This window comes from Rhinatrema bivittatum, chromosome 2 (genome assembly GCF_901001135.1).
Source record: "Rhinatrema bivittatum chromosome 2, aRhiBiv1.1, whole genome shotgun sequence".
In the NCBI taxonomy this organism is placed as follows: Eukaryota; Metazoa; Chordata; class Amphibia; order Gymnophiona; family Rhinatrematidae; genus Rhinatrema; species Rhinatrema bivittatum.
Window position 1 is genome coordinate 191,300,900 of NC_042616.1, and position 15,198 is coordinate 191,316,097.

At 40.6% G+C, this 15,198-nt stretch overlaps 1 protein-coding gene across 1 annotated transcript in view; it reads left to right on the forward strand.

Annotated features, from left to right (window-relative positions):
• SCIN (scinderin) overlaps window positions 1–15,198 on the forward strand; it is a 267,968-nt gene that overhangs the window by 30,357 nt on the left and 222,413 nt on the right. Inside the window, exon 2 of the mRNA XM_029588987.1 lies at window positions 13,756–13,910. Coding sequence (XP_029444847.1) covers window positions 13,756–13,910 — 155 coding nt within the window. The remainder of the gene's footprint in view (window positions 1–13,755; window positions 13,911–15,198) is intronic.

Consider the following 15,198-nt stretch of genomic DNA (forward strand, 5'->3'; position numbering starts at 1 on the left):
CCAGTACCAACCGCCCAGCCAACACCACACCACAACACACCAGGTCCTCCACCCCACCCCTAACAATGCACCACACCAAGGAGCACGATTAAGGACCCTGTGAGCACCCCTTTGCGCCCCTACACAAAGCCCAAAAACCCCCATCCCCCACATTACCTTCCCAACTCACAACCCACCCCACAACAACCAGTACCTAAACCCATGTACACACTCCACCTACACAACTCCCCTATCCAACACATCACCCCACACCACACATACTACCCACACAGCATCCCTACCCCACCCTATAACTATATCTCTCCCCACACCAACATGAACCCAAAACACCCATCCCAACTCTAAAGCAACATGATGCCTCCAGTAACACAATAGCAACACACACCTCCAAAACACGTAAACTCATCACTACCACCACGCACCCAAACAAACTAATCACCACCCTCACTCTTCTGAAAGGAGCAGCTACAAAAGTAAAAAATGTCCAAGAGGCGTGGTCATTGTTAAAAAATACCATTCTAGAAGCACAGTCCAGATGTATTCCACACATTAAGAAAGGTGGAAAGAAGGCAAATGATTACCGGCATGGTTAAAAGGGGAGGTGAAAGAAGCTATTTTAGCCAAAGATCTTCATTCAAAAATTGGAAGAAGGATCCAACAGAAGAAAATAGGATAAAGCATAAACATTGGCAAGTTAAATGTAAGACATTGACAAGACAGGCTAAGAGAGAATTTGAAAAGAAGTTGGCTGTACAGGCAAAAACTCACAGTAAAAACTTTTTTAAATATATCCAAAGCAGAAAGCCTGTGAGGGAGTCAGTTGGACCGTTAGATGATCGAGGGGTTAAAGGGGCACTTAGAGAAGATAAGGCCATCGCGGAAAGATTAAATGATTTCTTTGCTTCGGTGTTTACTGAAGAAGATGTTGGGGAGGTACCCGTAATGGAGAAGGTTTTCATGGGTAATGATTCAGATGGACTGAATCAAATCACGGTGAACCTAGAAGATGTGGTAGGCCTGATTGACAAACTGAAGAGTAGTAAATCGCCTGGACCGGATGGTATACACCCCAGAGTTCTGAAGGAACTAAAAAATGAAATTTCAGACCTATTAGTAAAAATGTGTAACTTATCATTAAAATCATCCATTGTACCTGAAGACTGGAGGATAGCAAATGTAACCCCAATATTTAAAAAGGGCTCCAGGGGTGATCCGGGAAACTACAGACCAGTTAGCCTGACTTCAGTGCCAGGAAAAATAGTGGAAAGTGTTCTAAACATCAAAATCACAGAACATATAGAAAGAAATGGTTTAATGGAACAAAGTCAGCATGGCTTTACCCAGGGCAAGTCTTGCCTCACAAATCTGCTTCACTTTTTTGAAGGAGTTAATAAACATGTGGATAAAGGTGAACTGGTAGATATAGTATACTTGGATTTTCAGAAGGCGTTTGACAAAGTTCCTCATGAGAGGCTTCTAGGAAAAGTAAAAAGTCATGGGATAGGTGGCGATGTCCTTTCGTGGATTGCAAACTGGCTAAAAGACAGGAAACAGAGAGTAGGATTAAATGGGCAATTTTCTCAGTGGAAGGGAGTGGACAGTGGAGTGCCTCAGGGATCTGTATTGGGACCCTTACTGTTCAATATATTTATAAATGATCTGGAAAGAAATACGACAAGTGAGATAATCAAATTTGCAGATGACACAAAATTGTTCAGAGTAGTTAAATCACAAGCAGATTGTGATAAATTGCAGGAAGACCTTGTGAGACTGGAAAATTGGGCATCCAAATGGCAGATGAAATTTAATGTGGATAAGTGCAAGGTGATGCATATAGGGAAAAATAACCCATGCTATAATTACACAATGTTGGGTTCCATATTAGGTGCTACAACCCAAGAAAGAGATCTAGGTGTCATAGTGGATAACACATTGAAATTGTCGGTGCAGTGTGCTGCGGCAGTCAAAAAAGCAAACAGAATGTTGGGAATTATTAGAAAAGGAATGATGAATAAAACGGAAAATGTCATAATGCCTCTGTATTGCTCCATGGTGAGACCGCACCTTGAATACTGTGTACAATTCTGGTCGCCGCATCTCAAAAAAGATATAATTGCGATGGAGAAGGTACAGAGAAGGGCTACCAAAATGATAAAGGGAATGGAACAACTCCCCTATGAGGAAAGACTAAAGAGGTTAGGACTTTTCAGCTTGGAGAAGAGATGGCTGAGGGGGGGATATGATAGAGGTGTTTAAAATCATGAAAGGTCTAGAACGGGTAGATGTTAATCCGTTTTTTACTCTTTATGATAATAGAAAGACTAGGGGGCACTTCATGAAGTTAGCATGGGGCACATTTAAAACTAATCAGAGAAAGTTCTTTTTCACTCAACGCACAATTAAACTCTGGAATTTGTTGCCAGAAGATGTGGTTAGTGCAGTTAGTATAGCTGTATTTAAAAAAGGATTGGATAAGTTCTTGGAGAAGTCCATTACCTGCTATTAATTAAGATGACTTATAAAATAGCCACTGCTATAGACTGGAATAGACTTAGTTTTTTGGGTACTTGCCAGGTTCTTATGGCCTGGCTTGGTCACTGTTGGAAACAGGATGCTGGGCTTGATGGACCCTTGGTCTGTCCCAGTATGGCATGTTCTTATGTTCTTATCAAAAAGCAAAAAACCAATGAGTAGCAGGAGAACACATCTGCTTATGCCGCATTTTAACTCCTCCCCTCCTATTTATTTATTTATTTATTTATTTATTTTTAATTTTTATATACCGAAGTTCTTGTAGGGACTACAAATCACTCCGGTTTACATAAAACAATGAACTGCCCAACAGAGAGCGGAGCTTTACATAGAACAGTAGAACATATGGAACAATATAACTAGATGACAATTTAACATAGTGATAAATAAATATTATAGTTTAACTGGTAATACTAGATGACAATTTAACTAGATGACAATTTAACATAGTGATAAAATAAATTATAGTTTAACTGGTAATACATAAAAATTATATTATTTAATATAAGCAGTATAACTATTTAATGTAGAATAAAGGCGTATTAACAGTGCCAAATATATATATAGAAATGAATTTTTTGAACTCAAAGATAGTTGTTCCGTTGCAGAGTCTTAAAAAAGGACTTGGTGTGGTGTCCATGATTAGGAGATACCTAATATATATGATGTCTGTCCGTCAGAGTAGAATTAATACATTTATGTATTTGTATACCCAAAACAATAAAAGCTTAAAGGCTGCCTTTCTCAGACTGCATGCACTCATATGAAAAATCACTACTGTCCCAAGTGTGAAATGGTACATGACAGACAATGCAGCTTGTAACAAGTAATAAGCAATGCTTCTCTAGTGATGGTGGTTCAACCGGTACCATATTGCAAGTGATAACCTCTATCACTTATCTCTAGACAGACTGCTTTCTTAAAAGTGTGTGTGTTTACCATGATTCAAAAATACTCAGGAAGTGTATTTCAAAAGGAGGGGCCTGCAACAGAGAAAGCTTAGTCATGAGCTTCCACTAAGCGGAGCACTCGTGGCAACGGAACTTCCAGGAGGCCCCAGTTGGTAAATCTAAGTGCATACGTTGGCTCATACATTTGCAATATTGAGTTTATCCATGCTGCCAAATTTTTGCCCAACAACTTATGTACCAGCAAAGTGATTTTATACTTAATGCACCACTCTGCAGGAAGCCAATGAAATGACTTGAGAACCAGAGTTATATGTTCACAGGTACTAATAGCTGTTAGGACCCTGGCTGCCAAATTCTGGGCAATCTGAAATGCCCTTAAATATAGACAGGTGAACCAATGAGCAGAAAGTAGAAATAATCCATTCAAGTGAGACTAAGAGCCTGAAGATTCAAGCAAAAATCAAATGTATTGAACAAGGGCTTTAACTTGTGCAATATGAACAATTTAAAGAATGAAACCTTTACTACTGTCTTTAAATGATATCACAAAAAGAATGGATTCCCGTGGGATATCAGTTGTTATATTGTGCCATCTAGAAATCAACCTGAAGCAACACATATCTATAAAAGTAAGAGAAGGCTACGCAAAACTTGTGGTCCTCAGAAGATTGAAACCATTACTCACACCTGCCCACTTCAGAACAGTATTGCAAACACTTATCTTTTCTAGCACTGACTACTGCAACGCACTCTTACTAGGACTCCCAAGCACATCGATAAGACCACTCCAGATACTTCAAAATACTGCAGCCAGAATACTAACGGGAAAAAAGAGGAGGGACCATATAACCGAAACTCTAGCAGACTTACATTGGTTACCCATCGAATACAGGATAAAATACAAAGCCTTATGCACCATACACAAACTAATATATGATAAAGAAGCAGACTGGCTAAACACAGCCTTACGAGTACACGTTCCACAAAGAAACCTCCGCTCAGCAAACAAAGCACTACTAACATTCCCTTCAGTAAAGTCAGCAAAATTAACCCAAGTGAGAGAAAGGGCTTTATCATTGGCTGGGCCCATACTATGGAACACGATGCCACCCGAACTCAGATTACAGAATAATCTCAAAACTTTTAAGAAAAATCTAAAAACATGGCTCTTTAAAAAAGCCTTCACTAAAGAGTGAGGAGGGTAGAGAGAGAATGAAAGTACAAGGTAATGCAGATGAGAATGAATTTAATCAATCCTACTTTTAAGAAGTAATATTTCAAAGCGATAGTAACTCAATAATATACCTGGACTTGACCAACATTACTCAAATAATGATTTTATTTATGAAATTGTAACTGAACTTTATTGGCACCTGTTAGAATGTAAGATATCCTACATTTACTTACCTTAGTCTATGTGCCTATTTGTAAACCGTTGCAATGGTATATAACTTAGCGATGGTATAGAAAAGTTTTAAAATAAATTAATTAATTAATTAATAGATTGAATTCCAAAATAACGCCGAAATTCTGATCTTGTGTTGACACTGGGATTCCAAATTCCCAAAAAACAAAGATTGAAAGCATCTCACTGGAAGCAAATTATTCAGAATAATGATTTTAGTTTTATCCAGATTAAGAGCTAACCAATTGTGAAATAGCCAGGGTTCAATGGATGACAGGCAATTAGCTAGCAGATCATTTGTTGCTGAACAGAATGACAGTGTGGGTATGAAAAACTGAATGTCACCAGCATATAGTTTGTAAGTGACACCTAGGCCAGCCAAAAGTTTCAATAATGGAATCATGTAAATATTAAATAATATCACAGAAAGAATGGATTCCCGTGGGATATCAGTTGTTATATTGTGCCATCTAGAAAATACTAAAGCGATACAGATTTGTTGCACTCAGTCAGGCATGTATGATGCAAGCCACTCAAGTACCATTCACGACACCCCTATCTCCATTAAATGGGACTACAAGATGGAATGATTAAGGATGATGAATGCCTGTTATCAAATCCTCATCTAATCATATTAATGCTTGATAAAAATAAGGTTTCCATGTTGAAAACTAAATTGGTATAGATTTAAAACATCATGTTGTTCAAAGAAGGCAGTCAATTGGATCAATACAACATTCTCAATGAACATTGAAAGGAATGGTAGAGTGGAAATGAGCCTATAGAGGGATCCAATGAGGGTTTCTTTAATGTAGAGTAGACTGAGGCTTTCTTCAAACTGGAAGAAGACAGGTTAACAATCTTCATAACACAGTCACTAATATTTTCACGTATCGCTTTGGTCAAAGCTGGAGGCCTAATGTTTCAAGGGACAAGTCAGATTCCTCAACTTTGCTATTACCCTAGAAATGACACAAAAGAGTGCCATGAGTGGAGATAAGCTAAAGGCTGAAAATCTATTTCATGCTTTAGCTATTTTGTCTTGAAGACACTATACGAAATCCTCACAACGATTGGGATCTAAAGAATGTTTTTTTATAAGATCAAAATCAGTCATAGTAGAGATCAGATTTTTAACTGTATAAAACAATTTCCACAGGCTACTCTCTGCAACTCATCTCTTTGCAGAGTAAAAAGAACTCCTTTGCTTCATCAGTCATGCTCATATATTTAGTGAGGTGAGCCTGATATTCCTCAAAGACTTCATTCAAGCTTGCCTGATGCCAGCACTGCTCTAATCTGTGTAAAGCTTGTTTAGTTTCCTGTAATCAAGAGGTAAACCAAGGAGCATCCTTCTTACGCTTAGGCTCGACCAATTTCATACTATACACTATCCAATTTCAAAATTGATCAGGGGCAATAAGGCCATGCTTCTGAAATCATGGCTGACCCTTATCAAGATAAAGGGGCTGGCTCTATATTGATATATGGCAGGAAAGCAAAAAATGATCAGATCAAAGGACCTTCTCAATGATAGTATTAAGTGATCCATGGGCACCAATGGCAGATTAACAAAAATCAAATTTAACATGTGGCCAATTTATGAGTGTGCCCCCTCACCTGAAGTTCCCAGCCTAAGGAAGATTGCCTTCAGAAAGGTCTCACATGCTGTTGATTGTAGGTCCTGATCCACGTGTAAATTGAAGTCACCTAACAATGGTTGAGGTCAATTTAACCTTATCATTAGATATGTAAACCGATATGATATGTACTTTTGCACATGAATGTCGGTATATAAAAGTTCCAAATAAATAAAATAACAATTCAGTGATGGGAAATGTCATGGTTCTGGCTTCTATGCAGCCTCCCTGCCAGCAGAGGTTATCAGCAAGCCTCACTCATAGCTATGATAGCCACCTCCTTGCTGATCACATGACATGGCAATTCCAGCCCTACATAACCCAGCCTAGCCATTCCCTCCTTGCCTCTTCATTGAATCAGCTCAGCTTCTTGACCAGCTATTATTGTCTTGTTTCCCTGCCTTGCCTTGTGGCCTACCTCAGCTTCCTACCTTGCCCTAGGTGAAATGATGGGGCTCCAAAATACTGTCATTCACTCTCAAACAGCCTACCAATCTCAGTTCAGAGGGTATGCACACAGGAAAGAGGTTTCAATGAGCTGAATCACTTGGAAAAACATAGCCAGCAGTCCAATAGTGGTGTTAAACAAAAATAAGTTTACTTCAACTTAAAGAACAGGATCCATGCCAAAATGGAAAAAATCATTAACATGAAAAGTAAAATAACTCCCAGGGCTGCAGTTTCTTTGTCCATAGTGCTCCTTCTCTTAACTTTTCTCCTCTGATCTGAATCAATGTCCAATATGCCCTCCCCTTGAAGGGTGGGAAAATTCTCCTCTTTCACAATCATAAGCAGGAGGTAAAAATGGAAAAAACCCTCCTTACTTCAGAACTGGGTACCAAACCTTCTAGTCCAGTAATCTTTGCCCCACTTCTATCTGGTCATAGGGCTGAAACAACTGGAAAAATCCAGTTTATCAAGATAAGGTGTAATGGTCCTGCTGTTAGAAACTGGTCACGATCACAAAAATCTCCAATCCATTCTCCAAGGAAAAATTCTCAGCTTGGTGGCCTGTGAGGCCTTCCAGGAGCAATGTCTCAAAAACTGGTTTTGCTCTTCTAGGCATGCTTACTAATATACATAAATGGCAAGACCCAGCCCAAAAAAGGGACAAATGGAAGATGGAAGAAGATATCAAAAATTAAAAGGAACCAGTGTAGGATTAAATCACTTTTTGTTTTGGGATGAAATATAAAACCATAGTGGGGGTGTAGAGCTCCCCCATGTGGAAGAGAGTATTTTGTATGTTCCTCAGGTATGCAAAACCAGACCACCATCTTAGGGTACAGAGTTTTCTGTTTCCCTTCTTAGGTGCAGCATGTTCAGGGTTGTCCCCTAATTTTCTAATTGATTTAAGTTGTTGAACCTCCATAGAGATTTTCAGTTGTTTTAGATGTGGGAGTTTTATTCCACCTTCACTATCCATTCAACTTTTAAGCTCCTGAACCTTAAAGGGTAGAGATTGTTTCACTGAGAAGGAACCTGCGAATCATCAATATCCGGAGTAGGGATGAACTACAGCCATCTAATGGAGAAGAAGGAGAAAGGGAAGAAAAGAGTTGGGATGGACTCCCTATAGAGCCCATGAATATCTACTGGAGATTTGGAGAAGAGGAGTAACAGGAGTATCACTCTGTTGCTATAAGGGAGAAGAGGAGTATTCTTGCTGCCATTCAGGCTATGATAAAACTAAGAGGTTCAGTGGAGGAAACTGCATGGAGAGGTAGGAGATAAAAGACTGTAAAACGGATTTCACCTTTAATACTTCACCAACATTGGGAGGGAAGTAATAAATGGCCTATGCCAATGGGATGGGAGAAACATCATATTAAAGACTGAATCAATTTGTTTTAATATCTTAAAATTAAGCAAGACTGTATTTAAGTTTACTATATTTAAAGCATTTGAACATTGAGATGTGAACTAAACTACTGTAAAGAATATTTTCATCATTTCCCAATATCTCAGTAAAAATAATGTTGGAAACCAATGTTAGCTTCCTGTGTGCTTTTTACTGCAAAGTAACTTGAGCGTTCATACTGTGCTGTATACAAGAACTGTGACCTGGGGATTAAGAGTTTGCAATGCAAAGGGCCTTGATGTTGTTCGCCCTGTCCGCGTCCAGCCCACGCACGGGCCTGCTCACCTCACTAGCTCCTCTGTAGGTCACAGGTCGGCCTCCCCAGCAGCAGCCACGAGCTCCTCCAGGCCTTGGTGTCCCGCGGCGGTGGTCGCCGGCCCTTCCACTGCACACCAGGCCTCATGCCGGAGTTTGGCATCTCCAGTGGTGTTGGCCACACCCCTACGCACATGTGTGTGTGGACCGCCCAGCCTCCTATAGGGCCAGGGGCGGGTCCTAGCTCCGTGGTGCATCCTGATTGATTGAACGATATAAGGAAGTCCCTACCTGCACTTCCTTGCCTTGGCAATCGGGTTGACACTGTAAGTGTACTAGTTTGCCTCCACGTTCATAGTCTTGTTCCAACCTTGTTCCAGCATCCTCTTGCTCCAGCTTTCCAGTGCCCTTCTGTTCCAGCGTTTGTCCTGTCTCCCCAGGGAACAACCTCAGACTGTCTCTCTGGTACTGACCTCAGCCTGCTCCTTGACCATTCTATCTGCTGCCTGGATCCTGACCTCTGCCTGCCTTGTGACCTCATCTGACCTCCAGAACCTGACCCCTGTCTCGTTGATTACTCCTCGGACTGATCCTTGGATTCTGACCTCGGCTACCATTGACCACGTCTCCTGATTCTGGCTCTGTCCCTTGCCTTGTCTTTGCCTACTCTGTTCTGATCTTCCTTGCTTCTCCAGATCTACGGCCTAGAGTCCAACCATGCTCCCTTGCTATCCGTGGGCACGCCTCTCTACTACCTCTCCAGGAGACCGTGCGAGGCCCACCTAAGCGGCCCAGGTCCCTTTGGGCTCATCCAGGGGGACCGCGGGCTTCCAGTGGTGAAGCTCATCCTAGCCTCTGTCTCCTCCTGTGCTCCGCCCCCTGGGGGCAGGTGCTTCCTGGTCCCTACCAGGGAGCCTTTCTCCACTGCTCAAGGACAAGGGTCCACCTCCAAGTGCAACACTTGAAAGTTATCTTCCTCCCCACTCAGAGAACCCAAGAGGATGATGACCCTTTAACAGTATAGAGAGCTTACTATCTGAAACTGTTTTTGAGATATGGCCTCTGGTACCACTATCCCAGAACCAACACAGGGATTACACAAAAATCTGCAAATGATGTACCAGGGAAAATTTAGTAAGGGTACGAAGCCACTGTCACACATATCATGAGAGATGTTAGGAACAGTAACTCATATGGGAGAACAGAATTAAAACAAACAGACTTCAATCCTAACACAAGCTTATAAAAACCAAAAGCCCCACCACCACCACCACCACACCTGTTAGGTTGAGGCTGCGATATCACTGTGTAACCTGGCAGGCAAAGTTGATTAATAACAACAGAATCAGTGACAGTCAATCAGGTTGCTGTGATGCAAAAGCAGTCAGGAGGCCTGTCCTGCTAAGGATTCTATGACTTGGTGGGTTTATGAGGCAGTTGATTTGTAACTGCTTTTTATAAGATTTGTTTTTAACAGGCATGGTTTTAAATGTAATCTGCTTTGAACTGGTTCTCACTTATAAAAGCAAAATGGAAGCCACATAAAACATAAATTAAAATATTTCAAACTACAACTATCAAAAAAGTTTAGAGCATAAAGATTTTATACAGAAGTTAGTCTTAGACCCACACAGCTATGGTCTACAATACATCATATGGATCCAAAATTAGACATATTAGTTTTGACCTCAATCAAGAAGCTTAAATAAGGAAAAAGAAAATAAAATGCAATACTGAAAATATGAATACTATACAAATGATCAGAGCAGAGGCTGTATAGGCACAAAAAAAAATAACCAAAGAATTAAAAAGAATGTTTCAATACATATATCATCAAACAATAAAGCTATATGTTTGTAAAGTTGATAAAATTGCTGTTAGATGTATGCAAACCTATGCATTTTTATTTAAATAAGCCAAATTGACATCTGCCCATTTAAATGACTGGACAATTCTTTTTTGTTCTGCAGATATGAATGGTATGATTTTTAAATGTATGTATGGTATTCTTCAATAAAGATGTTAGAACATAAAATGGCTGTAAAGAAATTAACCCCCATACTGATGACCCCTCTGGCTCTAACTTCAAACCACCTTGCTTTATCCTTTTAATTTGGCCTGCAAGTTTGCTCCACTGCTCCCATTCACCTGCATGGTCACTATCTTGACTTAAACACCAATACACGAGCTAGATTTTCTAACAAATGATTTTCTAACTGTGTTGTCCCTCCCGACGCAGACAGCTTGGCGAAACTCGGGGTCCGTATTTAACAGTTTGTATTTAACATTTGTATTTAACACTGGAGTTGCCATATTATGAAAAAATTCTTTGATAAAAGAACTTTGGATCAACAGAGTATCTTCCTGCACTTTTCATGGATTACACTACTTTGACTTAGCCATTTCTTCCAACAGCTGTCAAGCTTCTCCACCACTATTCTACTTGAAGACTATCATCCAGTAACTTCCACACTTAATCACACTCCCCCACAGTCTCGTACACTCCCCACCAATGCCTTTAGGAATCTCCAGACTAGTGACCCTTGCACTTTTCCATTATTGTCTCGTCTCTGCTTTCTTTCACAACTTTTTAGGTTTCTTGTTATAAAACTAAAATTCTCCTCTTTTATGGATGTTCTCACTACCACCTCTCCCCCATCCTGTAAGGTGTACTAAACCCTAGCTTGGCTCACTTCTGGACTTTGTTTTTCTATGTTCCTGCACCCATTCTGCAGAATGTATCTGCATAAAATCCTTCCTACATTTAAAATTCACGCTCGTTTCATCCAGTCTATCATGACACTCACCAAGCAAGCTCACTATGTCCATGTGGAAAACACCTTTGCCTCAACCCCCACTATCTCTTCACCTGATTCAGTTCTCTCCTCCTTCAGCCATTCCCCCTCCCCCTTTTAATTTCTGCTCATGCAATGGCTGTTTTCTTCTGTGACAAAATTCATAAGACTAACTTTTAGTTCCCCCATCAGGCCACATTCACTTTCTCCATTTCATTGCTCCTTCTTTTATTGGATTGTCACCCTTTCTTCCTTTTCTGAAATCACAGAGGAGGGAACTGCTTATTAGTTTTCTTCCTCTAAGCAAACTTAGGCCTGGATTCACCATTCTATCACAGAATGGTGAATCCAGTGAAAATGGGGGGCGGGCCTGTGAAAGCCGGCAGCTTTCACACCACCATGGTATTTTTGCTGCCGGCTTTCATGCCCAATAGTGCCACCGTGAAAGGTGGCGCTATTGGGCTCGCAAGTGGTGACGATAACATTACTTACCTTATCACCGCCAGCGAAGACACCACCGAGTTCGCCTCCTCACCGCCCCGACTCCTCCCCTCACTGCCCTGACTCTGCCCCCAGCATGCTATCGCATGCGAGAAGGGCCTTTGAAAATGATCCCCTTGGGGACTAATTTCCTAAGCTTTGTTCCCATAGACAGAGAATGAGAGAAAAGCCTTAGTAAATCTGGCCCTTAGTCACATAAAATGCCACATCTGAACATTTGCTATGCAAGTAAATTTATGATCGATATACATAAGTTTCACATATCCATGCATACTGTGAATCCTGACTAACCTTCAAAAATTATCTGTATAGCTGCAAATTAAAATCAATTCAACCCATCCCTGCAAAATACTAGGCTAAGCCATGACATTGTTAAGGAAAAGACTTCCATTGGTGGTTAACAATACTAATGCATCTTCAGTTTATGTAGGATTATTGTAAACATGCTACTACAGAGTTGAAATTGCTGAAAAAAAATCATAAAACTTCTTAGAGAATCTTTAGGATCAAATAATTTGTAAGGGACCAATTAGTCTGTCGTTTCTGCCTTTTTGGCTCTAAGTAAAAAGCCTGCAATAAATTGGCCAGAGAATGATTCCATGAGACAGAAGAATGCTGATGCAGAGAGATGAAAGTTTATTCTGTGAAAAACCTATATCTAATTCCCTCTTAAAAATAACCTATTTACAAACAATTGCTAGTAGGTTTGCATGTCTGCATTGCTCCCCAAATCCAACTTTCTGCTCCCTATATTACATACAAAGTTCAAGAAGCAGTTTTTGGAATACATTTCTTGCAAATATTTTTTTTTTTGTGCAGACTTCATGTTGTAATAGTTGCAAGCAAATAATCTATAAAACTAATAAGGAAAAACATGCAAACTATGGGGGTCATTTTGTAAAGCTTATCGCATGCGATAAGCCGCTATCGCACGTGAAAAGTCCTTTTTCGCGTGCGATAGCTTGCTAGGGGCTGAGTCGGGGTGGTGAGGGGAGGAGTCGAGGCGGCGGTGGGGCGGACTCCGCGATGTCTTCGCTGGCGGAGATAAGGTAAGCCACGTTATCGTCGCCAGTAGCACGCCCAATAGCACCACCTTTCACGCTGGCGCTATTGGGCGCGAAAGCCAGCAGCGATAACACCGCGGAGGTGCGATGGCTGCCGGCTTTTGCAGGCCCACCCCCCTTCGTTCCCCCCCACCCCCTTTTTTCGCTGGATTCACCATTCTGCGACAGAATGGTGAATCTAGGCCTATATGAGCTCTACTTTCTGTGGTCACCATGACTGATTAGTCCTTTCCATCTCCTCTCCATCTAACTCTCACGTGAAAAGTCTTTCATTTCAATACAAGTACTTTATTTGTAGGATAAGCTATTTTCCTGCTCCTTTCAAGTCCTTTGCCATCAAATTCTTCTCTTCCTTTTTCCTGTTCAAGTGTCTTCCCTATGAACACAGTTTAGTCTTCTTTTAATTTTCCAACCCAATATATTGAAAAATTTGTTACAGATTGGGTTTTAAACTACAAAATAAATTGTCTCCAACTATTGTGAAATACATTTGGAGCTGGTTTCAGATTGGTTTCCAATACATAAAGAAGAAGAAGACCTTCAATTTGTCAACTGTCTGTTGCAGTATTGGAAAGCTTTTAAGCCTATTCCCTGGTGAGACATTTGGAAGACCTTGCATCATATCCAAAGTAAAAAGAAAATTAAATTGAGTGTAGATTGTGTGAGATTTCATAACTGGGGCTCTTGTCAAATATATCATTCTGTTAAAGATGGCTGGGATGAACTGGTGCATTTTAGCACAAAATATAGTGGTTCTGACAAGTAAATGAAATATTATTTTCCTCTTTCAGGAAAAGAATGTTCCCAGGATGAAAGTACATCTGCAGCCATCTTCACTGTTCAGATGGATGACTATCTTGGAGGAAAGCCAGTTCAGTACAGAGAAATTCAAGGATATGAGTCTAATGCTTTTGTGGGATATTTCAAGGGAGGAATTAAGTACAAGGTAGGGAAATGATTAAATATAAAACGATTCCAGTAAAAAGCTGTGTAATAGGGATGTCCAAACTTTAAAAAAAAATGTTTGTCAATGAACTCAAATGTCCAAAAATTAAGCTTTTGTTAATTCCAGTTCAATGCCACTTCAATTAGTAAATCTGTATTGGAATTCCAGAGATTTGCCAGACTCGAGGGCTCTGCAGCTGGCAGATTCATTGTAATTCCCACAATGGTGAATCTGCATCAAATCTGCTTTAATTTTTTCCGAGAATTGCTAGAGGAAATACTGGGGAAAAATCCAAAAGTTTTGTGGAACCAGACTGAAATTCACCATTTTTAAAAAATATTTTGTTTTTTGTGACACTTCAAAGGCAGATTACATTCACATACTGAAGGTAGTGCCGGTGCGAGGGCCTGTAGTCGCTCTAGGCGGTGATAGCATCTGTCACATGAAGTTTCTCTCTCTCTCTCTCTCTCTCCGAACCCAGAATCACCAAATCACAAACCTGCTGGGTGTATCACTGAGAACATATGTGACTAAGATCATGTGGTGTATGCCAGTAAGAAAATGTGTGAGCATATGTGAGAGTAAAAGCATGTGTAAGTGAGAGCAAGAGTAAGCATGTAATGTAGTAATACAGTAACATAGTACCTGTGCACGGGAAATCCAGGACATATGCTGTGACCGGGATGCACGCACGCTGCATGGATCTTCAGAGGCCCTTAGCCACGCGCATATCTCCCAGTATGCAAATAAAGAAGGAAGGACGAAAAAGGGGTAGCCCTGGGGTGGACCGGGACAGCGCCAGCAGGTCAGCGGGTAAGTATTAAAACAAAAAATTCTAGTGTAGTCAGCTGGGTTTTAGGGGTCAAGGTTGGTAGGGTAAAAGGGAGGCAGGTTAGGTAGAGGATTTAAAAAGTTCGCTTCTTTACAGGAGTGAACTGGATGGGAACAGGGAAACTGGCCTAATGCGTTGCCACGCGTACCTACTAAAATCCCCCCTTACGCGATCAAGACGGGATTTGCGTGCACATGCATGTGAGTAGCTGATTGTATAACACATGCACATAAATGCATGCATGTTAAAAAATCAATACGTCGATGTACGCGTGCCAGCAAATGCGCGCACACATACACCCGCGCAAAGGTTTGAAAGTTACCTTCTAAGGGTTTTTTTTCCCATAGATTCAAAATGGGAGAAAAGCCTTAATAAATCTGGCCAATAGTTTTCTACATACTATACTGCATGCTCACAAATGCTTTCACTCACATATGTTACATCGAGCTCTCTTCC